The sequence below is a fragment of the Ixodes scapularis genome, unplaced genomic scaffold, assembly GCF_016920785.2.
Source record: "Ixodes scapularis isolate PalLabHiFi unplaced genomic scaffold, ASM1692078v2 PGA_scaffold1__304_contigs__length_218370807, whole genome shotgun sequence".
NCBI lineage: Eukaryota > Metazoa > Arthropoda > Arachnida > Ixodida > Ixodidae > Ixodes > Ixodes scapularis.
In genome coordinates, this window is record NW_024609846.1 from 24,039,176 (window position 1) to 24,063,094 (window position 23,919).

The 23,919-nt window shown below is 48.1% G+C and overlaps 2 protein-coding genes across 2 annotated transcripts in view; one reads left to right on the top strand and one right to left on the bottom strand.

Annotated features, from left to right (window-relative positions):
* The first annotated feature begins 289 nt into the window (after positions 1-289).
* On the top strand, positions 290-7,622 carry LOC8031890. Its single transcript, XM_042290105.1, has 7 exons — positions 290-323; positions 379-576; positions 1,076-1,214; positions 2,199-2,393; positions 2,818-3,042; positions 4,989-5,331; positions 7,568-7,622. Exons 1-7 carry the CDS (start codon positions 290-292, stop codon positions 7,598-7,600), a joined length of 1,167 nt encoding a protein of 388 aa, XP_042146039.1. The 3' UTR covers positions 7,601-7,622.
* A 4,456-nt stretch (positions 7,623-12,078) lies between these two features.
* LOC115311602 (3 beta-hydroxysteroid dehydrogenase/Delta 5-->4-isomerase type 3) overlaps positions 12,079-23,919 on the bottom strand; it is a 29,831-nt gene continuing 17,990 nt past the window's right edge. The window contains exon 4 of the mRNA XM_029970320.4: positions 12,079-12,492. Coding sequence (XP_029826180.2) covers positions 12,079-12,492 — 414 coding nt within the window. The remainder of the gene's footprint in view (positions 12,493-23,919) is intronic.

Here is a 23,919-nt window from a genome sequence, read left to right on the forward strand (position 1 = left end):
GCGTCTGCTACATCCACCACCACTGCTGTGACACCACCAGGATCGCGGTCGGCGGCAGCGTGACGATTTAGTGACGTCATCGGGCGGCAATCGAGGCACCACTTTTTTGGACGCGTTCCAGGCACCAGAAGTGCAGACACAGATTCTTAAAGGAGCCCTCCGCCGGGTCGCACGATGTTGACGCACACAGACAAAGAAGACGACAGTCGCGACGTTGCGGCTTCGGGGCTCCCTGATCGGCTCCATCGGCTTGTAACGTCTGAAAGATAGGCATGTTCCACGTGGGGACATGTCGTTAAGAGCTGTATGCATGTTCATGCCGAGTTCGAGCGCGAGTCGCACGATGTTCCATCTCTGCCCTCTGGGTATACGTTTCAGTCGGCGAAGATCCCCAGGACGGGAACCGCCGCGGAGAGTCAGCACGCACCGACAGGACGGCCTCCGAAGACCCGACGCCGGCGTTTCATGCTGACCAGAATCGAAGCGTGGCCCCGACGGCCGCCGCGGTCCTGGACGACCTCTGGGAGGACGTGGACGATCAGCTCACTCAGGATGCTTCGTCGTCGCCGGTGATAGGTCGGCGGCGAGGGGATCGCGGTCGGCTGCCTTCGAGCGGAGACGCGCAGACGGGGACAGCTGCTAAGAGTAAAGTGCAAGCTGTTCCCAACTCTTGCCACTTTAGCATAGCGAACGCTGGCGAGGAGGTCGCCTCCTCTGAAGTGCTCGCTCTTCCAAAGTGGAAAGAGCTTGGAGGGACTTCTACTTTACTCTGAACCTTTATAGATATTCAGCGGAAAAGTTGGAGGATATTGTTACATTTCATTTGTTTCACGGCCGTTTTAAGGGGGGAGGGGTGCATAGAAGTACATGGCCTACGTCACCTAGAATGATCAGATCCTATGGATAGCATTATTTGTTTGCATGGAACGTCATCACGCTATGACGTCGCAAACTCAGCAATAATGGCCCGAGCTTGTCACCGAACGACACACATGGTGTCGATAAGTGCACGTGTTCCGTCTCCAGGTTCGATTATAAGTGCTAATCGAGGAACGTATGTGATACCGTGTCGCAGAGCAATGGGTGACGGTAACCGACGGCCACCTGCCGAGATCCGCCGTGGCCGCGGGGTTCGACAACGGGTCGCTCTTGTACGCGGGCCGCGCCGAGCACCAGTCGTTTTGGACGCCCTGCCTGGTCGTGCGTGGGTCAAGGCAAGTAACCGGCCGTTTTGTTCTGCTGGCCAACCTTTTCGGTCAGAGCACAAAACGTGAAGCCTCGGTAGTGTCCTCTTTTGCTCGAGACAACATATTGTTAGAATATTCGCTCCAATTAAAAAATCATTTCTAGTGCGATTCCTTTTAACTGTTTATTCAGATTCAAATTTATTTAAAAGGTTACGCTGATTACGTAAGGGAATACATGAGAATGAGCCGTCCGCAAAGCGGTAGGTCGGGCTCGCCGTCTCGGAAGAAATGCCCTTCTCCATGGGCGAGGGCGGTCGCCTTCGAAACTTGCTTGCAGACCCGAGCTCGCGGCTTGGGTTTCACGGCAGAGAGGGGGCCTCTCTGCCGTCAAACCCGAGCCGCGCGCTCGGGGATCCTCCAGGGATCGTATAGCAACTTCTGTCTGGGAGCAGCCAGGTTCGGAGGCCACCTACAAGCTTTTGACTTGCTTTCCGATTTAAATCTCCTGATCGCTAACAATATTGTCTGGTGATCGTCCTTGATTTGAGAGCAGCGAAACAAAATAAGTCACCTGGAGTCCAGGCGCTCCCGTCTGGATGACTTTTGTCCCGTTTCAATGACTTCTGTGACGTCGGGGACGCAGGGCGCGTTCAATGCCCCCCTCAACCAGAAAGTCCGCTTCAGATAATCTGATTTTCTAAAATATTAGTCTTGCGGTATAGCGCGATAAGCATCGTCATTAAAACTGGGACGCCAATATTGATGATGATGATGACACCATCAATATGGCCGCTATTCGCTGACGTTTTGAACCTCACATCTGAGGCGAATACTCCTCAAGCCTTTTCCGTTTCCCAAGGCTCGATCACCTGTAACGATGAGGTCGACAAATAATGTACAATCTTCTCTAAGTTAAATTTTTATTTAAAAAAATCGTTTGTTCTGGCTGTATGGTCAGTAGGACCGCTCATCGTCCGCAACGATGATCTCGCGCGCCGTGGTGTTACGCAGGCCCTCTTGCCTGGTGAGTGTGGGCGAGGCGATGGTCTCCCGGATGCACTTCCAGTATCTGCTGGAGACCGATGGCCTGCTGTTCAGCTGGACCACGGCCGGTCGTGGCAGCGCCGTGCCGGACAACGCCGTCAGGGCAGACCAACGCGGCGGACAACTCGTCTTCGGAAGGATTCCGGGCGCTCATCTGGATAAGTGCGTGGAGCGTCGCCAAAGTCAGCAAGCTATAGACCATTTCAACAATCACCTTCTGCGCTCTACTATCTTTGTCTGCTGGGCTGCGGAACCTGTTCTGAGCCTGCGCACTATATAGCTCTCCCCCTGGATAGTACGAAGGCACCCCAGCATCGAGCACAAAATAACAAAATACCGACGGACGAAAGCCGACGGCTGTCCAGCCCTAACATATTTACTCTCGTTCACATTACAACCCAGATTTTCTGGAGCGAGCTTTCGCTTTTTAAAGTAAATGCCATTTGAAGTGTTTCCGGTCGTTTGTGTCTTGCCCTTCCTTATGACATCATACTGTGTTCGTCAATTAATGCGCTTGCTTAATTAAGTGCTCACTTTTGTCTCGCTAAGAAATGACTTCCGCCCCCTTCACGTTCCTCCGGCACAGACCGTCTCCCGTGGGCCTGCTGAACCCGTTCAGGCGCATGCTGTACGGTCCCGACAGCGGCGCGCCGAGGACGGTGCCGGCCTTCGAGGTGCTGTCCAAGCTCCCGGACCTGTACCCCAACGAGCGCTGGCTTCTCACTTCGACGGGCATGAGCCCCCTCTGGGCACTGGAAGCGGTCCCCCGACAGCGACGAAAATCTCTCGTCGTCGGCAGAACCGCCATTCGGTGAGTCCTCTTGATCGAGAGCCATGCTTCATTTCTAGGATGTGACCGCCTGGCAGAAACTTTCACAACTGATTTTCAATTACTTTAAATAATAAAAAAATTCCATTATGTGTAGGTGATGTACTGAGTAACGAAGTCTCTAATATCAAAACTCACTGACAAATAAATACAAAATAAAAAACGCAGGGCATGGCGAGTTTTGAACATCTTATTATCGCTCACAGCGCAGCACTAGTCAATAAGCAGAAGAACGAATCCCGCAACAAGAAGCGCAAAAGTAATAAGTCACGCCCAACGTTTCTGCGGCTGTGACGTCACGCTGATACGGTGACGTTGCTGTCGGCACAGCGCATGCGCAGAACGCTCATTTCACGCGAATCTAGTTTCTGCCCACGCGCATTGCCCGCACTTGGTACCAGGGTTGCCAGGTTTGGCTATTAATAGCCAAATTGGGCTATTTTGTTATGCATTTGGCGTCGAAATAAGGCGGCTGCCTATGTGGCTATTTTTGGGCTATTTCAAAGTGTAACGCGTTTTTTTTTTGCTTAATTAGAGTAGATGTACAAAAGTCATTTCAGCATGGGCACAAAGCGAGAGTCCACCGTTTCAGGATTCCCGCTTTCATGGATTTTCTGTGTGAAGATGCGTGAGCGTCGCAAGATCATATTAGCTCCAGTGAGCTACCGTCTTAGATTCAGCTCCGAAGACATCGCTTTTGTATTTATTGTGGCTTATCTTATGCTCCCAAGTTTTTTCTCCTTCTTACACCGTCTCTTATCTCCCCGAGTTTTCCACCATCCTCGTACAGGAGGCACCTCTTCCGAGGAGAAAGGACACTAAAGAAGGCTCAAGACATCCAGCGAAATTTCATGCCGTCGGATAACGCGTGATGTATTTAATATGACAAAGGAGGTTTTTTGCGAAACATAGACGTTTCTTAAAGTAGAATGAGCCATAACAAAACACAATCGATTTAGAACAATGAATAATCTGAACAAGGCCAAGTTAAGAAGCGCAGGAGCAGCCATGTTTCCATTGCTATCCGAGCTTGCCATCGCGCTCCTGGCACTGCACAAGTCGAAGGCCGCCGTGGAGAGAGTATTCAGTCACGTGCCCTTCACATAGACCTAAGGAACAAAATGTCCCTTCGAACTCTTCAAAACATCCTCTATGTAAAGCTTGCTTTCCTTGGAAAGAAATGAATGATGTAAGGACATCAACCCCGCTGAAGAATGTTTTGCCCGTTTTACCACCGAAATCATGTACGAAGCTTGTCAGCCGAGCACGAGCGAGTGCCTCATAACATATATGTTTCTGCAGAAACGCGTGTGAAAAATATTGGTACTTGTTTGTGTTTGAAATAAAATTTTGTAGTGCATTTCAAGATGTGTAGATCTTGCAAACTGCTCGTTACCCTAGATATGCAGACGCCGTCCCTTTACCTTGAGCTCGTACATTCGAGCGCACGATTTTTTGGGCTCTGCAGATATTTCAATTATGCCTACTTTTGGGCTATATGAATTTCTTGAATTTGGCTACTTTTGGGCTACACCTTTTGGCATTTGGTGGTTTGAGCTAGAACCTACCTGGCAACCCTGCTTGGTACGTGCAAATGCTGACTTGCTTGTTACGGGTTGGTCTACACGTATACGACGCTTGAAACGCAATATATAGACCTGACTGTGATAGTTAATTCAGCTTCGGTGGTATGGGATGTGAGAGGGTACGATCAGGGATCGATGGTAGGATCACTGTTATGTTATATTTTGTTTCGTCCAGATAAACGCAACATATCAGAGGCGCTATGCATGGTACTCGGCGGAGCGCCATGACCATATCCTCTGTCGTATGAGGTTCCAGTGCCTCTGGTTGTACGTTCATCTGGACAAGCGTTGAAGAATAAACAGAGAATCGCGGCACTTCTTTCTTCGTGCCCCGTCCTGCAGGGGACGTCTGCTGCCGTGCTCGGCTGACGACCGCGGCTGCCACGTGATCGACCCGGAGAAGCAGTCGGGTCGCTGTCAGCTGGCGCTCACGTACGAGTACCTGGCCCTCTCTCGCGGCATCCGGTACCGCTGGCAGCAGTTGAGGGCCCACGGACCGCTACGGTCCACCTATGTGGTCATAGGCCACACGGTCCATGGGCTTCGACTGTCCGTCGGCAGAAGGACTACGGGGAACGGCACGGTGTTAGGCCTCGTCGTTTTTTCGAGGGCCACCAGAGTCCTGCCTAAGATGATGAGTTGCGACGTCGACCGCCGGATTGTTGTCTTCGAGAGGAGCTTTCAGGTTCGTGGCTACAATCGTATATATCTTGATAATGAACTTTAAGCAGGGCGACACGCAGTTCCGTAGAGTGTTCTTTAATAGACCCTGGTTCAGGCAGCGCCTGAGTTTAACTGATACACTCTTAACTCAGAGCAATGCGATAAGGCCTGCGTCGTCGCAGCGTCCTTACATGCACGTTCCCTGCGATTGCGTCCTCGACGTGTTGGCCCTTGGGCCGGGTCGAGGATCCCACTGTCAATGACTAATGTGTTGGTTTTGTCTTCTATATGGTACTGCTCAGCCTAAGAGCCGTTTATTCCGTTCAAGTATGCATTTACGTCGGTACGACGTCGTCTTATCTATAGAATACTCTTTAACCGCATTGTGTGCCTTCATTTGCAGTCAGTGATAAAATTTGGTGGAACGCTTGGTGAAAACATTATATAACACGTATGATGTCCAGACTGGTTCCCCATGCCTGAAAAACGCCGGTGTGCAGCACGCGCTTCAACGTATAGATTTGGCAGCCTTGTAATGACATGTTCTTGCCCACACAAGCACGCATGTCATGGCGGTGGCCTAACCATATGTCGAATGGTTCTTCTTCGCTGTCACATTAAAAAAAAAAGGAAGTCATTGCCTTGTTCATGCACTCTTAAAGAAGAAGGTCTATATACTTATATAGACCTTCTTCTTTAAGAGCGCCGCCACCTTAAGAATTGTGGCGCCGACGACGCCGTCTAACGACTTAAAACTTGAAATCCCGGCTGGTTTTGGCAGCGTAACTATCTGGTTAGGCAACGGTGTGGGTAGGGGGGAATTTGGCTAGACTTTGCTATGGTGGGCTACAACAATAACTTGGCTGGAACTTGTCCGGTGGAATCCAGCTGGCTCAAGCCACCTTCTCAAAAGGAGGACGAAGACGGTGGGTGTTTTGATAGAGGTTACACAACGAAGGTATATATGAAGAGTTTAATGCGGTCTGTGCAGGTAAGCTCTCGGTATTTGATAGCTGCGTGTTGAGTAGCTTTACGTAGACGTTTTTATACTCGTCACATGCCATAAAGCAGGGGTGGCCAAGCTGCGGCTCGCGAGCCGCATGCGGATCTTCGCGTGTTGCACTGCGGCTCGCGGCTCCCTTCCCCCCCCCCCCCCCCCACACACACACACACACATACACCCACACCCTCCCGGTCACACGAGCACTTCCCCAAAAAGAGAAATGGAACGCGTTTTAAATCGAAAGACAGGTAGCGGTTTGGTAGTCTTGTGCTACTGCTACCTTACGTACAGTTCCACTACTTTTGACTCTGATAGATTGAAAGTAGTTCGACTTTCGTTTATTGCTTTAGACAAAAGTTTGCCCCTCCCCCTCCCCTCCCCCCACGGCTCTCGGAAGTTTCGTCGTTTTGTTTGCGGCTCTTAGGCCGGGTTAGCCTTACCACCCCTGCCATAAAGCGATAGCGCCTTGCAGTGATAACTATATTCGGAGCCCCCGCACCGGGTTGGAATCGCTTCTCTTGCCTTAGACGAAGTAATCGTGAGCACAAACGTGACGATGAGTCTGATATAAAGACCTCGCGATTAAAGCTCGCAATCGACTGACGTCATATATAAGAATCCTTGGGGAAACTGTGAAGCTCAATGACATTGCAGTCACACTCGTGCTGCAGCTTGCCGTGCCCATCGCTTACTTTCCGTGGTTGTTCTTATGCTTATTAAAATTATGTGTGCATCCGGCGACTACGCAGTGACAACCAGACAACCGTAGGTTTCCGAAAATTGTAACACAGTAAAAAGCTGGGTACTAACTCACGCACGACATCCGTTTCTAATCCTTTTCGCCCATACCCTTGGCGCTTGCATACCCTGCGTCAGCGGGCAATCCACGAACGCACCAGGTCGAGGGTACGTCGGTTTCGCGCTGGTACGAGGTTATGCGAGAGACGTCTATAGTTTTTGCAATATTTGGTTGTGGAAGGAAGCAGCGATGTTTTTTGCGCCTGAAAAGTGTACGTCTCGATAAAATAACATAACTAAGGTGTGCCTACGTATATATTCATTTAACGCACGAAGGAAAAATTAGTAGTGCTCCTCAAGAAGCCGGACTTTTTAAACTTAGGTTCTTGACGTGAATGCGAGTATGGGAGTCTCTAGTTATTCTGATAGGTTCTTCCATGGCGCAGAAGTGACGTGTCGTCGTGTTGTCTTTTCCGTGTTTCTGTCAATTGTTTTGCCTTCTTGCACCTCTTTGCAGATCCTCGTCAAGCTTCCCTCCAACGCTGTCTGAGGTTTTATTTTTAGTTTTGTACGCTGCAAAAAGGTCACCCAAATACACAAAAAGATCAGCACATAAATATGCCGACGGCGCCACCAGCATTATATGGTCAGCTGCACTCGGGGCGGTGGTCCGCTATATTCCTCTAGTGACGTCAGTGGGCGCCATCCAAAAGCCCCCCGCCGTGCGATGTTTTTACGTGTCCCCAACATCTCCGAGTTCAATTATAAAACTGGCCGGACATTCCGTGTGCACGATGCTTCGCTCAAGTCCCATCGTCCTATTTATATCCTAGTCTCATGTAACCAATGAACTTTGTCATTTAATATTTAATTTGATAAAAAAATAATGCATTGCCACGCACGACTCGTGGTTTGAACATGTTATTGGCGTAGGCTACCCTACCAAAAGATCCAGTATAACCTTCCCTATCCGGAATATGGAACCGGAAATTTGTTACTGGAAACCCGAAATCCAGATTGAGAACAAAAGAATAATTTCTGAAAACCTAAATTCCAGATAGAGTCCAGATAGAATCCAGATAGATTTCCGGTTCCATAATCCGGATAGCGAAAAGTTATACCGGATTTTTCGGTAGGGTAGGGAATCAGGTGGCGGCTAATAGGTGAATTTCGACAATCTTGGATGACAATGCATAACCCCCATCTTTCTCGTTGTTTTTTACTTCCTAACTTTGCCTATTTTTAATGTTCCTTGTTCGTTGCTATTCTATTTTACTTGCGTCAATGTATAAACCCGCACAGTGGTCGGCCTTACACGGTTTGCCAAGATATATACATTATGACGTACATGCCTGCTTTCACCGACGTAATATATTGAGGGTCTAGGGCCACTGAATGTTCCCAGAGTGCCGAATTCCATTCGGTCCGTTTACCGGAAGTCAGTCTCGCAGAATCCAGTTCCCATTGGCTGGATTAGCTTGTGGCGGAAATGATCAGTCGGCCATTTTGTGAATCGGCCCAAAACAACAACAACAAAAAACTTACGTAAAAAGTATCCGCGTTACCACGGCTACGGTTGGTACGCACGGGTGGGAGCTCTGTGCATGGATGATTTAGAACCGAACAGAACGTGCGTTGAGATTCTCTAGTTCTTTTTTTTTTTTTAATGTCAAATAGCCGCTCAAATTCTTAGCTGAAGAAGATTGCCGGCTCGTCTGCTCGCTCCGGTTGCGCTGGTGCTGCGTTTCAAACTCTACGCCTCAGACGCTAAGCCTAACACTCAACCTCGATGTGTTTCGAAGCGAGAGAGAGAGAGAGAGAGAGACGGAGACAGAGAGGGGCGAGTCACGCACCGCTCGGAAGGTAAGAAAGAACATTTATAAAAAACAAACCAGTGTCGCCACAGGCCTGGAACGTGGATTGAAGAACTCACACGATAACGAACGCTACTCTTTACGCGCTTCGCGTCGAACGCACAGGGCAGTGCCATATTGGAAATCTCGACTGCTGCGCCTCGACTCGGTTCTGAAACGAAGCTTGTCAGGGAACATTCCGTGGCTCTAGTAGGGTCAAAACGTCAGCTTTTACGGCGTTATGCTATACTGCGTTCGTTTTTGAACCGAGACTGCAGCCAAAGCCACGAGCGCGAGCTAGCCCGCGGTCCTGCCTTTGAGACGTGCATTTCAGAGCGCAGCGCTTGTTTTGCGGAAGAACAATTCAAAGCAGTGACCTCGTGTTCTGGTGCTTGTGGCATTGGCTGCAGTCTCGGCCGAGGGTGAACAAAGCATGCCCAACGCTAACGCCAGGTTTTCTTTAGGCTCTCATTGTTTTGTGGGCGCGGGTCTGAAGTTTTCTATAAGAGGTACTGACTGTAAGCAACTTCCGGGTTCGTTCAAAGTGGACGCCATTTTTTTCTCTCGCATTTAGGGGGACGGTGTCTCTCTTGTGAACATATAGACCGACACGCTGTTTACAAACAAGCCCGCGTTTCCCACACAACGTGTGGGCACTGCGCGTGCCCAGAAACGGAATTCGCGTGAAGGCAAGCATCTGCGCATGCGCAGTGCCGTCGACAGCGCCACCGCAGCTGCGTGACGTCAGGGCCGCGTGTTTGTCTATTGTGCTGCAACAGGCCACACGGCGCGTAAGTTCTCCGCTCTTTGCGCGCCTCGTGCGTTTGTTTACTGTCGAGATGCGCCCATGTGCTTTTGTTTCCCCCCGACCTCAACCAATGGCGGGGCGCGCTTGACTGCCTCGCTACCGTGCGGTCCCAGCGCGTTCTCTACACTGCCGTTCGATTGGTCCGCCCCTCCTTGCGCCCCGATGTGCTGCCCAAAGGCGCCTTTGGGAACACTTGCCCGCTGTATAGACGCTTTAAGGCAACTTTGCATTGGCGCTGCGTACTGCGTGTCGCCAGCAACTGCCGGGGTGTTACATACGATGGAATCGGAACGGGTCGACGACCGTTTAACGCCGGGGTCGCACTGCTTACACACCAGCCAAAAGACAGTCTGCCAACACACAAGACAGCACAATTTCCGTGGTTCAAATGCCGCGCGTCCTTTCTTCTCGAACTCATTGCCAGGCGGCATTCGAAGCAGGTATCTCGTGGTGACTTGCGTTCGAATCTGTACGCGGACTGTCTTTTTAATGATGTATAAGCAGTGTGACCCTCGCTTAGTTAATGTGTTCTAAACAAATTAAAGCGACCGCTCCTTAAAGGAAGACAGGGACGTTCTGTATTTGAGGGAAAATAAATCGTCTTTAGTGGGCCTCCAGAATCACGAATATTGAGATTTTTTATCAATTAGGTATACTGAGGATGCAGAAAATAAATTTCAAAGTACCGCCGAAGCCCCTCCTTCCTGCGGAGCGTGACGTCATATCCAGAGTTTTCGGAATCTCCGCTCGCGCGCATGTTCAGCGCCAGCCAAAGCTGTGCTCGCGCACGTTTGCTATTTTCAGAGGCCAGAAAAAGACTTGACTAAAACAAATTAAAGCTTTCAATTGCACGCGCGCTGCCTTTTACACGAGCGACACGCACTTGGCGGCCGAAAGCATAGCCTCCTCTATACTGACAAAGCCTGGCATGTCGCCACGAGACGCGGCCGTCGGAATTGAAGGTAGAGCGGCAGACAACGGATGAGAGGAAAGCCACGTGACGGGCGCCCCGCTGCGACGAGACGCCGAAACACACTCCTCCCGATAGATGGAATGTCCGCTCGTGCTTCCCGCGTTCCTCACGCTTCTTTTCTCGTCGGGTTTGAAAACCATGTTTCAGGTCCTCGCCGCTGCAAAAGCTGTGCGCTGAGGACCAGGTTTCCCGAGAAATAATAATAATAATAATAAATATTTTTTATATTCACCATCATCTGTCCGCCAGGCCTGTACTTCAAGGTGTAATCATACCCCGACAAGAACAATGCCCAGCGTAAGATACGTGGCGAACATAACTCGGGAATGGGCTTGTCAGCTGCCAACAGCCCCAGGAGTAGTTTATGGTCAGTGGCCGCCTCAAACAAACGCCCCCAAAGGTACTGCTTGAAACGCGTCACTCCGAACACCATAGCAAGCGCCTCCTTATCAAGCTGGCTGTAGTTTCGCTCTGCAGCAACCAGGCTCCGCGACGCAAATGCGATATGTCGATCTTCTCCCGACGCCTCCCTCTGTGCAAGAACCGCACCGAGACCGTAAGGTCTCGGTGCGGTTCTAGACATATTTTGAGCCTCGTGACTAGCTCCGCTTCTTCTTTAGGTTGAAACGATTGGCTTCCCAAGTTCTCCGCAGAAGAGTACGCGCTCCAGATGTCATAGACCGTCGGCGTCTATATTAGCGACTAGAGCAAAATCAACGACGCATCGTGGCCAGAACAGAAAGCTGTGGTGGCAGGTTCGATCTCCAGCTGCTTCCAGAGCAACTTAGGTATCGAATCAAAGTTTATTCAGACAACCGTCGAGGAATGCAGTTGTCTGGGGGGCCGCCACAAAAGGCATTGGCATGCCTGACAAGGTGACAGCCCCCCCCTCTCCCCAGACAAAATGAAAGTTTCAGAGGACGAAAACTACTTGATAATGAAAGATCCCACATAAAATCCCATAAATAGTACAAAATGTATACAAAGAAAAAAAAAAACTAAAACCAGATTGTCACCCACGTTGGACAGACAACAACGACGCACGTAACTTTTTAGGCCTGCACAAACACGGCAAACATAGGGGCCACACACAACAACCTATATAGTGCAGTCAGCCAGCGATCTCTACAAAGATTTTTCTTTAAGCCCGCAAAGAAATGCTGCACAAAAAACAACATAGCGCACAAAAAAAAATATGAAAAAGCATTCAAGGCGCCTTGCGGTTACAAGACAAAGCCGTGAAAGTGGGTGAAAAACATGCGGTGAGAATTGCCGTTAGAACTGCACACCCATAACACGATCTTTCCCAGTCGTGGTCACAAAGTTTTTTTTTTTTTTATGGTGGAAGTAAGGTACATGTGATACGGTCACGACGGAGAGACGTGGCCACACGCTCACAAACTGACGGTGCTGTAGTAAAGCAGGGATCTGCGCACGGATTCTTCCGCCGTGAACCGGGGTTTGTAGCCGAGGGCGAGGCGACCGTCTCTGCCGTCCAGGACCGGGCCGTGGCAGAGGTAGGCCACAGTGGACGGCGTCGTCGCCGGCAAGGGTAGCTTGACGTTCAGGGTCCGTGCCAGCGCCAGGACACACACGACGAGCAGGCTGAGAACCAGGGCGAGGGCGTAGGGCAACGTGAACGCGGAGACACCGTAGCCCCGGCTGGCCAAGAACGGGCGCACCAGCTCGTACAGGTCGTCGGGGGTGTCGTCGGTAATGACCAGGGCCCGGCCCGAGAGCGCGGGGCTCCGGCTCAGGGACTGCACCCCGCGCAGGTGGGCGGCGGCGGCGTTTCCGGCGTACATGGTCTGCGGGACGGGAGGCGCAGGTTGGGGCGTGGTGCTCATGAAAGGTGCCTCCGACTGAGGCCCCCACCGAAGCGTTTTCCACCCATGCCCCTTAGACTTGCTTTTGTCGTGTGGCGTGAGATCAGGGTGTCGAACCCATGCCCTGACGCCACTCGCATCCCATAAATTAATTACTCCACCATTCTACATATCTGCTCGCATTGATCATAGCCATAAAGTTGGTATTCCAAATTTTAAAACTTCATTATTTCAATATTCTTTTATGCCACACACATCTATAGACTGGAACCACCTTCCCGCCTCGATTGCTAACATCACTGATATTGTTATGTTAAAAAAATGCTATTACTAATATGTGCACTTTATAGTTGATATTTTACAGCTCTCTCTCCTCTTCAATGTACTTACCTTGAGGGTATTTGAAATAAACGAAATAAATAAAGAGTACCACTGCAGCCCAAGGGGTACCACTTCCCCAGTAGTCTACCACGTGCATCCCGAATGGTATACGACTAACAGCCAAAATGGTATACCACTTGAATCACAAATGGCACCACTTGCAGCTCAGATGGTACCACTTGCAGCCCAAGTGCTCAAAAACGGGTGTCAAGACCATGTTATGTGACGAAGTGACCTGAACGTTTTGTCATTCTCTTTCAGATTTTTCATTGCTTTATGTTGAGTTACTGAAAATTTTCACCGTGTATTCGACAGTCAAGCGCATTTGTTAGATGTATTTTAATTTATTCACTGCGGTAAAAATACTTGGTTAATGCCGGAAAAGTAAATTATTGAATATGTTATGGTGTTTCGTCCCAAGCAGCACATAAACGTGAAGAAAACGTCGAAAGAACGTCGAAGACGTCTGTAACGTGACGTCGTAAAACGTCGAAGGTCCGGACGTTACCTTCCTTCGACGTCGATGAAACCTTTAAATGTCCGCGAGAAAAGGTGCACAGGAGGTCGAGGGGACGTTCCAAATGACGTTTGTTGCACGTCACATGCACGTCTCAGTAGGCCGTTGCGTCCTCCCTCGACGTTTATGGTACGTGTGTTTACGACATCCGGACTACCAGCGACGTTGACAGAACGTCGAGAAACCTTTCCAAATTACGTGCCCTAGCCGTCGTAGGAAAACGTTGTCCCCCCCCCCCCCCCCCCCACACACACACACACAAAAAGGTACTTTTTGATATTATTGCGAAGGCAAGTTGCTATCATGCAAGTACGAAGGAAGTAACTAAAACACGGGTTTGGTACGAACTGTTTATTTGAGCATTTTCCGACATGAGATACAATACGGAGCGCCTCCAAAACACGTCCCTGGATGTGCCAGCCTCAAAGATATAAAATAACAAATTCACGTAAATAAATGAACAAGAGACAATGTCATGCAGCGCGAAATTTTCCTCCGCTTACCTCGTTCTGCTTCTGATTAATGCGCTGACGCGCGTGCTATAGCCGCCCCATTGCGCGTAGCTGGTACTCTCGCTGCATGCACGGGAATGGTTTCAGAAGGGGGATCCCGTCCGCTGATCGTTTTTGATTGGGATCGTCGGAGGCGTCTGAAGGGTCTTGATCGGAGACTGGACTTGACGCGCCGTTATGTGCACTGCCACTTGTCTTCTGGGTGGCGTCATTCATATCCTCACAGGCACCTTGATCCGAGCAGTAGTACGACTCAGCGTGTGAAGCGTTATTGCCTTGAAAAAGGTCCTCGAGCCTTGACTGAATACGACGGCGTTTTTGGCGATCACCGACTTCTTCATAGGGGCGAATTGAACGACTCATCCAATCGCAGCACTTATACTGTATGCAGACTCGAATAAAAATCACGGCGACATAGCAGCCTGCCTCGTAGACCCGTAGACGTGACGGCCGGTGCTAGTGACTGGCTTTCGGAAAAAGCTGGACCGGGTCCCAGAGCTGTTCTCTCTGAGCCAATTCGAAGAACAGAACATTCAGTGAAATATTTTGGCAACGACTGAAGAAATACGTCCACCCGGAACTTAGACTTGTCAATTGTTCGTCCTTCGCTATCTTCCCCCACTTTTCGCTCTCGCCCTCTTCTTGCCGAGTTTCCCGACGCATCGCATGGGGCTCTATGGAGATGCCACTGGCATCACCCCTGCCTACCTTTCCCCCTCTCTCTCGCGCCGTGCCGGCTGTTTTTTTTGTCTTTTTTTTTTTTCTTTCTTTGTGTTTTTTTTTTTTCGGCACGTAAGTGCGGACTGGACGCTTTTTGGACCGTCATCTGGGCCATTCAGGGGTTGGCATCATGAATGTCAATTTCCACAAAACCGTTGACAGTATCTACCGGATTGCGTCATTGCCGGGCCTTCTTTTTTTTTGAGTCAATTCTAAAAATGCGCAAGTGTGCAGTGAAGTTGTGCTCTGGTATAGTGTGTGCTGGCATGCGATTTTCGTTTGGGTACGTCCCCAGTGGCAACGAAAGCCAGATCTGTATTGACAGTCACGTGACAAGACTTTGCGCCCCGATCTACCGAAAGTGCTAAGGCGCTGGAAGTTGGTGTTATGAATGAACTGTGATGTTGATGCGAATTTTTTGGTTGTGCGCAGGTGAGCATGGGTTACAATATACGAAGAGAAATTGACGATCCTCAAAACAATCTCGGGTGGTCGCGGAGCAGTATGGATGCTCCTAGGAAAGGATGCAGGCCTGAAATCACCTGGAGTGGGGATAGTGTAGCGGCGCCCGTGAGGCGCGTGCCAGGGCCCAGGACCCATGGAAAAAGACAACGCGCATGCAAAATGCAAGAATGGTACAATTCGATCCGTTCTAGGCGCCATGGGCTTCGCAAATTAAACCCGTAACAATATTTTAAACAAACCAAAATTATAACAAGCACATCCTAAAAGGAATGATATTCCCAACATGCTTTCATATTATTTTTTCTTCCGTTTACATTGAGTTTTGTAAATGCCCTCTTTAGCGTCATCGATGTGCAATTAATAGCATTTTGAAATACGCAAATTAATGTATAAATAATGAAACTTCTCAACCTCTCAAAAATTAAGTTTTGTTTGCGGCTCTTGAGCACTGTCACCTTGACCACAGTGATTCTGCGGCTGGAGATTGAGCTGGAAAATCTAAAAACGTCGAACAAAACGTGAGTGGTCGCGACGTCGCTGAAACGTCACTGACGGGGCAATAATGTAACGTCACCCTGGACTTTATTTTAACTTTGAAGACACGGGAGTGTTCGACGTGGCTAAAACGTTTTGTCTTGACGTCGTGGCGACGTTAAAGTTGAAACGTGACGTCGCCAGCACGTCACAGACAGGACAATAATGGGACGTCATTTATGAACTTCAGTTCAACGTCAAAGAAACGTGATAATTGGACGTTGTGAGAACGTCGTGCATCGACGTCGTGGGAACGGTGACGACGTTTGAGTTGAAATACAACGTCGTCACAACGTCACTGATTGGACTCTAATGGAACGTTATATAAGGACGTCACCTCAACGTCGAAGAAACGTGATCGAAGTCATGCGGGACGTCACGGACGTCCGGGACTTTTTCTCGACGTCTCCACGACGTTTTGTGCTGCCTGGGGTAGGTTTCCTGGCCGCACTGACAAGCATTCTTTGCTTTAGTGGGAATGAAAGTTTCATATCAATTTACTCTAATAAAATCACCATGACTATCATCCTATTTGTACCATTTGGAAAGTAGTTGTACCCCTTGGAATACCGCTTCATATTTTCGCTTGGGAAGGTCACACGTGGCCCGCGCCTCGCGTATCGCGTAAACAACGAACGGCCGCATAAGTTTTATTAATCCGGGGTTCTGTGCTTCCGCGTGTGCATTCTGCGCTGAGTGCATGCAGATTAAAACGGTGGTTATACCATTACACGCTCGAGTGGCCACACGTTCAGGGCCACCGCTTTCGTAAGAGCCTATCGTCATTCACGCTTCGCACACGCGTGATTTCGCTCTCAATCGCCTCGTCACCACTGTTAGAAGGTCGGACAGGTCTGCTGCGAGCAGTGTTGGACAAAATACTCGATAAAAGTATTTAAGTTAAGTTACTAAATACCTGCGTCATAAAGTATTTAAAATACTACTCAAGTTACTTTCACTGTAAAGTATCTTGAGGAGAGTACAAATACTTAGAAATGTATTTGAGTTACTTTTGAAGATACTTCCGCATTGCTTAATTTGTATCGACGTCATTGACAACGAAATTACGCAGCTACGCAAATCTGGGTTACCAGAATGGTTTGTTAGCACGCGACAACATAAAACGAAAAAAAAGTATTGTAGGGCTATTTTATGCAGTCCGACTATAAAGAACAAAATATCGTCACGAATGATAAATGATGAGGCGGCAAATAACTGAAGAAACGAAACGTTTAATGGGGCGAACTTGTTCCCAAAACAAAAGAGAGAAAGGCTAGCGTCGCAGGCGTCGATGTCGGCGTAACAACAGGATCGACCGGTGGGGCGAGACTAGAGATGTAAAGGTGTTAAAAAAAAAACCGGAAAAATTTGAAAAAAAAAAACGGTTTTTGTGTTTTTTTTTCAAAGAGCAAAAAAGTCGAAAAAAACCTTCAAAATTTCCAGTCACACTTTTGCTTCACAGTAACACTATTTTGGGCTGTCCTACGTTTCATTTTGTTTTAGAAAAATAATAATGTGACTCAAATGAATAGCAGACAATAATTGAAGTTGTCATTTTCAAATGTACAAGCTCTGTAGCTCTTTGAAATGGCATTTATATATTTCGTTTCGGCGAAGTGGTAAATTTTCGGCTATTTTGACGATGTGTTTCACGCGCACTTCAACATTTTCAAACATCTTACGTTGTGGAAATTGTCTACTGCAACCAATTATGAGCTATTTTTATTACTACAAACCATCACACGGAACCGTAAAAAAATTGTGGAAAAAAATCTTTTTTTTTTTTTTTTTGTTACATCAGAGGGCTGAACACGTAAAAAAATAGCCAAATTTCTATACACAATTATGTTTTCACAATATCACATTTTGTGCAGTTCGGGTTTCGGTTTTGTTTTGCGAATACAAAGCGTACTTCAATGAAATCGCGGCCAGCAATCGCCATCGCCATTTTCAAATGGCGTGCACCTAATCTATCTCAACCAACGCGCAACGTGAAGAATTTCACAACATGGTTCGTCCGCAGTCTAGCGTTTGGCAGCATTTTAAAGTCTTACAAACGTCGACCGCGGGAAAAAGACAAGCAGTATGTAAGTACTGCCAAGTGTCGCACGGATTTCCGAATGCTACACGCCTTACAAGGCATCTGCTGTCGTGCAAGAAGTGTCCTCAAGAGGTCAAGGAGGCGTGTGCAAAAGAAAATGGAAAAAATCCCTCCGGGAGCTGATCAGCCCACATCAAGTGAGTCAGAGGCTAGCCGACGCGCAGCGGAATCTAGGTCGTCGAAAAAATGCGCGAGTATTTCTTCGTTTGTTGACAAAATAAGCGCTGCGCTTCAAAACCAAATTGACGCAGCTTTGGCTAGAGCGATGTACTCAGCCAACACGCCATTCTCCTTAGCGGAAAACGAGCACTGGCAAGCGGCCTTCAAGATGCTTCGACCATCGTACACACCGCCTAGCCGATACCTATTGGGCGGGCCTCTACTTGACGCAAAGTATGAGCGTGTGAAAGGTCATGTGGAGGAGACTTTGAAAGACGCTACGTGCCTCACACTGCTGACTGATGGGTGGACCAACATTCGAGGGGAATCGGTGATAAACTTTGTCGTAGCTACGCCGCAGCCAGTGTTCTACACGTCAATTGGAGCAGGCACAAACCGGCACACTGCGTCTTATATCAGCGGCGGAATATGTGATGTCATTGATTCCCTCGAAAGTGAAAAGGTAGTGGCACTGGTCACGGGCAACGCTAGCAACATGCAAGCGGCATGCCAAATGGTTACATGCAAATTTCCGCACATCGCAACGATCGGATGTGCTGCTCACAGGTTGAATCTGCTCCTGAATGATCTCATGAGGCTAAAAACGTTGGAGAAGGTCCGTCCAGAGAAGTGATCAAGTATGTGAAGCAGACTCACGTAGTTGCTGCCACGTTCCAACAAAAGCAAGAGTCAGAGATGGCAAAGGAAGTTCCACGACCCTGAAGCTGCCCAGCAAGACAAGATGGGGCGGCGTTACCCTCTCACTTCAAAGTTTGCTCAGGAACAAAGAAGCTCTGCAAGAGACCGTGATCTTAGAAGATCTGAAAGTAAACAAATCAGTGCGGCAAGCCGTCTTGGACGAGGATGAATTCTGGAAACCCTTGCGCAGCTGTTTGGAACTGGTGACACCCATTTCCTTTGCCATTACAGAATTGGAGTCGGACAAGGCTTTGCTGTCGGACGTTCCGGAAGTTCTCCATTCCATAAAAACCGAAGTAATCACGAAGCTGGCGACCAGCACTTTAACAGACCAGGAGAAGGCTCGTGCAAAAGGGGTCATGAGCAGGCGCGGAGAGTTTTGCTTGCGACCCATTCATGTCGCTGCTAACTTGCTGGATGCAAGATATAGGGGGAGGAACCAATTGATGACGCACAGATTGCAGACACATTTGACTGGATCTCCAAGCAGGCTGAGCACCTTTCGCTTGACATCGGGAAGCTGCTTTCTAATCTCGCAGAATATTGGGCGTCGACGGGGATTTTGTCCAGGGCAGCACTTTGGGAGTCTGCGAAGCACGTGGAACCATCCACCTGGTGGCAAGGACTCTGCACTAACCAGTCATTGACACCCCTGGCATGTCGGCTTTTGGAGATTCCCCCATCGTCTGCAACGTGTGAACGAAACTGGTCTCAGTTTGGGAATGTACACACAAAACTGCGCAACCGGCTTGCAGGTGAACGTGTGAAAAAACTTGTGTATGTGCACTTGAATCTGAACCTGAAAAAATCTTCGACCGACGTGAACGCGAGTGTTCCTCTATCCAGCGATTCCGACTCGGAATAACAAGTGTTTGGGGACATATGCAACGCTGTTTAGCCTCACAAAAATATGGTATTTCTGCTTGGTAAGCTGTTGATATTGCATAAGCCTTATTTTGAAGTATTTCAGATATTAAAACTTCCCAAATGGTCCTGCTTTATCATATTGTGTTGATGTAAAAAATGCGTCCACGCAGCAGTCTCAATGTTTTCAAAAATTCCAATTTTCCCTGGTAGAAACCTGAAAAAAAGCGTTTTTTTTTTCTGGCCATCCAATATTTCACGAAATTTTACATATCTAGGCGAAACTGACTCCGGACTGCCACTCGGAGCAGCTTTTGTACCCGCCTCTGTTTCTGGAACATTCCGCGTAGACAGTTCGGCGCGTAGAACATCCGCAACTCGATGAGACGACAAAATTCTCGAGCTTACCAGAATGTCAAGTTGAAGAAATAAATAAAAGAGAAGTTCGCATTCTAGTATCGAACCCGGAGACACCGCGCGAGAACCTCCGCGCGAGAGCCAAGCGCGGTAACCATTCGGCCACGCGCTCGCTGGGCAACGCACGTGGCAATATCACTTATAGATGTTACAAAACATTTCTGGGACAAGAAAGAGGTCGCTTTAGCTACTGGGGAGGAGATGAGACCGTGGCGAGCCAAGCGGTTAACTTTAGTACTAGATGGATGGGGACAACAAATAGAATAGCTCAGCGCTCGGCTGACTAAACCGAACGCAGCGTCAGCGTTCGGCTGGAGTTCGTGTTCTCCAGTGAGGGGGAGGAGGGGCTCTTTTGTTACCACTCCGGCCTGCATGAACAATGCTGCGTGCAGGGTGCCCAGCTCAGCACAAAAGCCCAAGTGGGTGAAGTTCGCATCCTCTGACGACCGCTTTCGGGAGAGATCCGGCACTTAACGTCACTTCACTAATTGTTGGTATTTTTTCATTACAATATGCCCCGCGCTCTATTAAAAAAAGATGACACGAACATGCCCACAAGACCTGTGGGCATGTGCAGAGGCCTTGTGCTGGGTAAACACCGAGGTGTGGGGGTGACAAACGGGTTAGAGCGCTTCGCCAATAATGACATCGCTGAATATCACATCCTGCGGCGCAGCTTAGACGCATCGTTTAACTACAATCCATATTCCCTATAAACTTATTCACTATAAACGAACTTGGGACATGAATATGAGTGAATGGATAACAAAGGGAACCCACATAATAGCCACGGCAGTGATCGCACCTTCTTCAAGTAGGTTGCGTTCAGAAAAGCACTCAACGTTGGGGGACACTTTGTTGGCATTCTGAGAGGTCATCCAGCTCTTAGCTCGGTTCCTGTACTGCTCTCTGCTTATCAATGTTCGCTTACAGACAGTGTTGGCGAGAACAATAGGTGCCAGACTAACAACATAAAAAAAAAAAAAAAACCTCGACGTTTTGCTTTAGCGGGGTCAAATATACAAAAAGCAAAACAAAAATGTCTACTTTTTTTGTGTGAGACCACTTCTCATTTTCTTCTATTCGTTATTTCTTGACACTTAAGTCTGCAATGTTCTCGTAGGTCGTTTCCTGGTCTGCTTGCGCCTCAGGGTGGCATCTATAGACCTTTTCATCCTCCCTCGCATGGGCGCTGCCATCTTGGAATCACGTGACGCGGCAGCCATTAGGTTGCTTCAACTTGTTACTTCGCTCTCCTCTCCGCGCTTTGGCGGATGCGTTGTATTCGTGTTTTTCGCCGCGTTTCACCGCGCTTTCTTGCCTTGCTTCGGAAACTGTATTCCGATACGTCTACTCGACGACGTCACTAGGGTTCAAAGATTCTTATGACAACTGAGGTTTGTTTACTAATAGTGGTGGAACATTCTCAGTAAGAAGCGCGTATATTTATATCGCGCATTTAGGACTGGGAGGCGTCAAGAATAGTCAGCGCAAGGTGACTGTCTGTATTTCCTGAAAGTATCGTTCTTTTGTATTACTAATACATCGAAAACTGTTTATGTTGATTATGTGAGGAAACTCGCGGAACAGATAGACAACGAACGTTTAACTGAGACTAGGAATAATTCACACCTATCTGTGTATAAGGTTATCAATCTTTTTTTTTTTTTTTTTTTTTCTGCGACATAACATCCGGTTGGTCGGTTGACTTATGAAGTTTAGGAAATTGTGTACCGTGCTTGTTCTCATTTCGACAGTCATTTATGTGATTTATTGATTAGCTTTAAATAACCAGTTCAATCCATTTAATTTATATTATCGCAAAGGTTGGGACTTCACAAACTTTGTGATAAAGGTCGGGACGTGTACGTTGTTTTAACTTTTACTGGTACCTGGGGTCCGCAATATTCGACTCCGAAAAAACGCCGTCTGCATAACGATCGCCTGAGTCTAGGATTGTCGATGGCGAATAGAGGTTTACTTTTGGCGGCTGGCGACGCCGAAATTTACAAAGCGAATCTGTTCAAACAAATAAATATTTGTTCACAGAGGTCCGTGAAGTGGTGCCTAGTGCTTGGATTCATACAAACTTTCCGAGGTAGTTCTCCTCCTGCGCCCTTTAATTTTACTTGGCAAATTTTGCGGAAGACAATTGACAGATTTAATTTGACGGGCCTGTCACTTATATCACATTTTGAGTAAGCAAATGTACATATCAAAATAATTTATTTCCTATGGCCAATATCGCGAAAGTCTGCTTGTGAGTACTTTAGCAGGGTTTATAATTTAAGAAATTTTCTACTCAGCCTGTCAAAATAGGCTCGAATACTGAATTAAAAAATAAATAAAATAAAAGAGGCCGAGACTATACTACTTGTTTATATAAATTATCTGCGTCATTACACGATACTCTTTTAATCTGGGAAGTTCACTAAAGGTAGGGTGCCCACGAAAACCAAACAGTGAGTAGTAAACTCGCGAGTTCATTTGTTCTGCCTGATTAAGGACATTACTAATCAAGCTATCGATATGCTTCTTTGCATTCACGTGTTAGTCTCTTTATTATTTTATTTTTCTGGAAACTAATGTCATCGGGTACGGCCATAGACGATGTTAATCTTCCTTGTACATCAGTCAGGCTCTTCGCAACCGACGTTACTCAGATACCGCAATAAGATACATCAAAAAAGTTTGTAAAAAAAAAAAAAAAAGCAATTTAGGGCCAAAAACACTTCGTAGTCCTCAAAGTGGCTCAATGCCACTGTTTCATTGATTGTGCGCTACAAGCAAAATAATTGTATCACAAAATGAAGCAAAAACCACGTAAAACAAACATAGCCGCGTGCACCTTGAAACCGAAACCAACTAAATTGAAGCAACCTAATGGCGACGAGTGCGTCAGCGCCCTCTATCCGCCGGAGAAGCAACTACAAAAATGAAAAGGTCTATACTTCCGTAAAACCACACCTTTGGTTCGAGGACTTTTTTTGGGGGAAACTTTACAGAAACAAAAGGCGCCTTCGGGAAGGCGAGGGGAGAACCTTCATTGTATGAACTTAGGGCTGAAATATGAGCCACAGTCGGCAAAAAAGCGATATTTTCACGAACTCAGTTAAAGTCACCGTGGCTAATCGAAGCTAGCAACAGGATTCGGTTGCTCGAAAGAATGTTCACGTTTGCCCGTGCCACGCCCACCCCTCTTCATACCAAAAACTCGGAAAATGGTGGAATGTCAAAAATGTGTTTAAGATAATGAGTACAAGATACTCAGAACTGTAATTAAAATATAGTCTTAAATACTCTCCAATGAAGGTATTTGCAAGATACCAAGATACTCCAAAAAGTATTTAAGACACAGTATCTTGAGTAGAGTATTTGAGATGGCACAAGTCTGGCTGCGAGTTTCCGAGGCGTGTCGGAATTATACTTGCGCATGTGCGGAGCGCAGGTTCATTGGCTCCTTGAGCAGGGGCTTCGGTGACGTCAGAATGCCGGGCTCTGATTGGCTCCGATGGGAAGGATAGTGGGTAGACCTCGAGGCAGCTAGCGTTGAGGTCTACCCACTATCCCTCCATCATAGTCAATGAGAGCTTGGCGTTCTGACGTCACTGCAACTCCATCGCGAGAAGCAGGCGAACACACCTTTCCTGTGGAGACAAACTGTCAGAGCGACCAATCACGAACAACGTTGGCATGCTCTGTGAAATCAAGGTGCCGCGTGTCCTCACCACACGTGGCCCGCGGAACGCGCTCGAGCTCGAGTACTTCCGCAATCGATAAAATGGCGGCACGTTTTGTTTATAGGGAGTATTCACTGGTGGCCATAGCTGTGTGCACGACTGTTGAGCGCGTGCCGACAGCAAGCTTCCACAGTTCTTTTGCAACGTGCATTCCGCACCACCAAGATTGCCTGTCTTAACAGCCTATTGATGTGAGCTCGTTCTGAGCATGCGCTCTAAACAGCACCCACAAATATGGCGTCCAGTGAATACTCCCTATATGGGGCTGCTCAATTACACGCCACATGAAGATTTGGTGCT

What these genes read in the sequence shown, in the direction of transcription:
- LOC8031890 (XM_042290105.1), top strand. Translation starts at nt 290, where the DNA reads ATGTCGTTAAGAGCTGTATGCATGTTCATGCCGA. An exon ending in CCGGGCGCTCATCTGGATAA is followed by an intron (nt 2,394 to 2,817) that starts GTGCGTGGAGCG and finishes CCTCCGGCACAG; the next exon opens with ACCGTCTCCCGTGGGCCTGC. An exon ending in TCTTCGAGAGGAGCTTTCAG is followed by an intron (nt 5,332 to 7,567) that starts GTTCGTGGCTAC and finishes ACCTCTTTGCAG; the next exon opens with ATCCTCGTCAAGCTTCCCTC.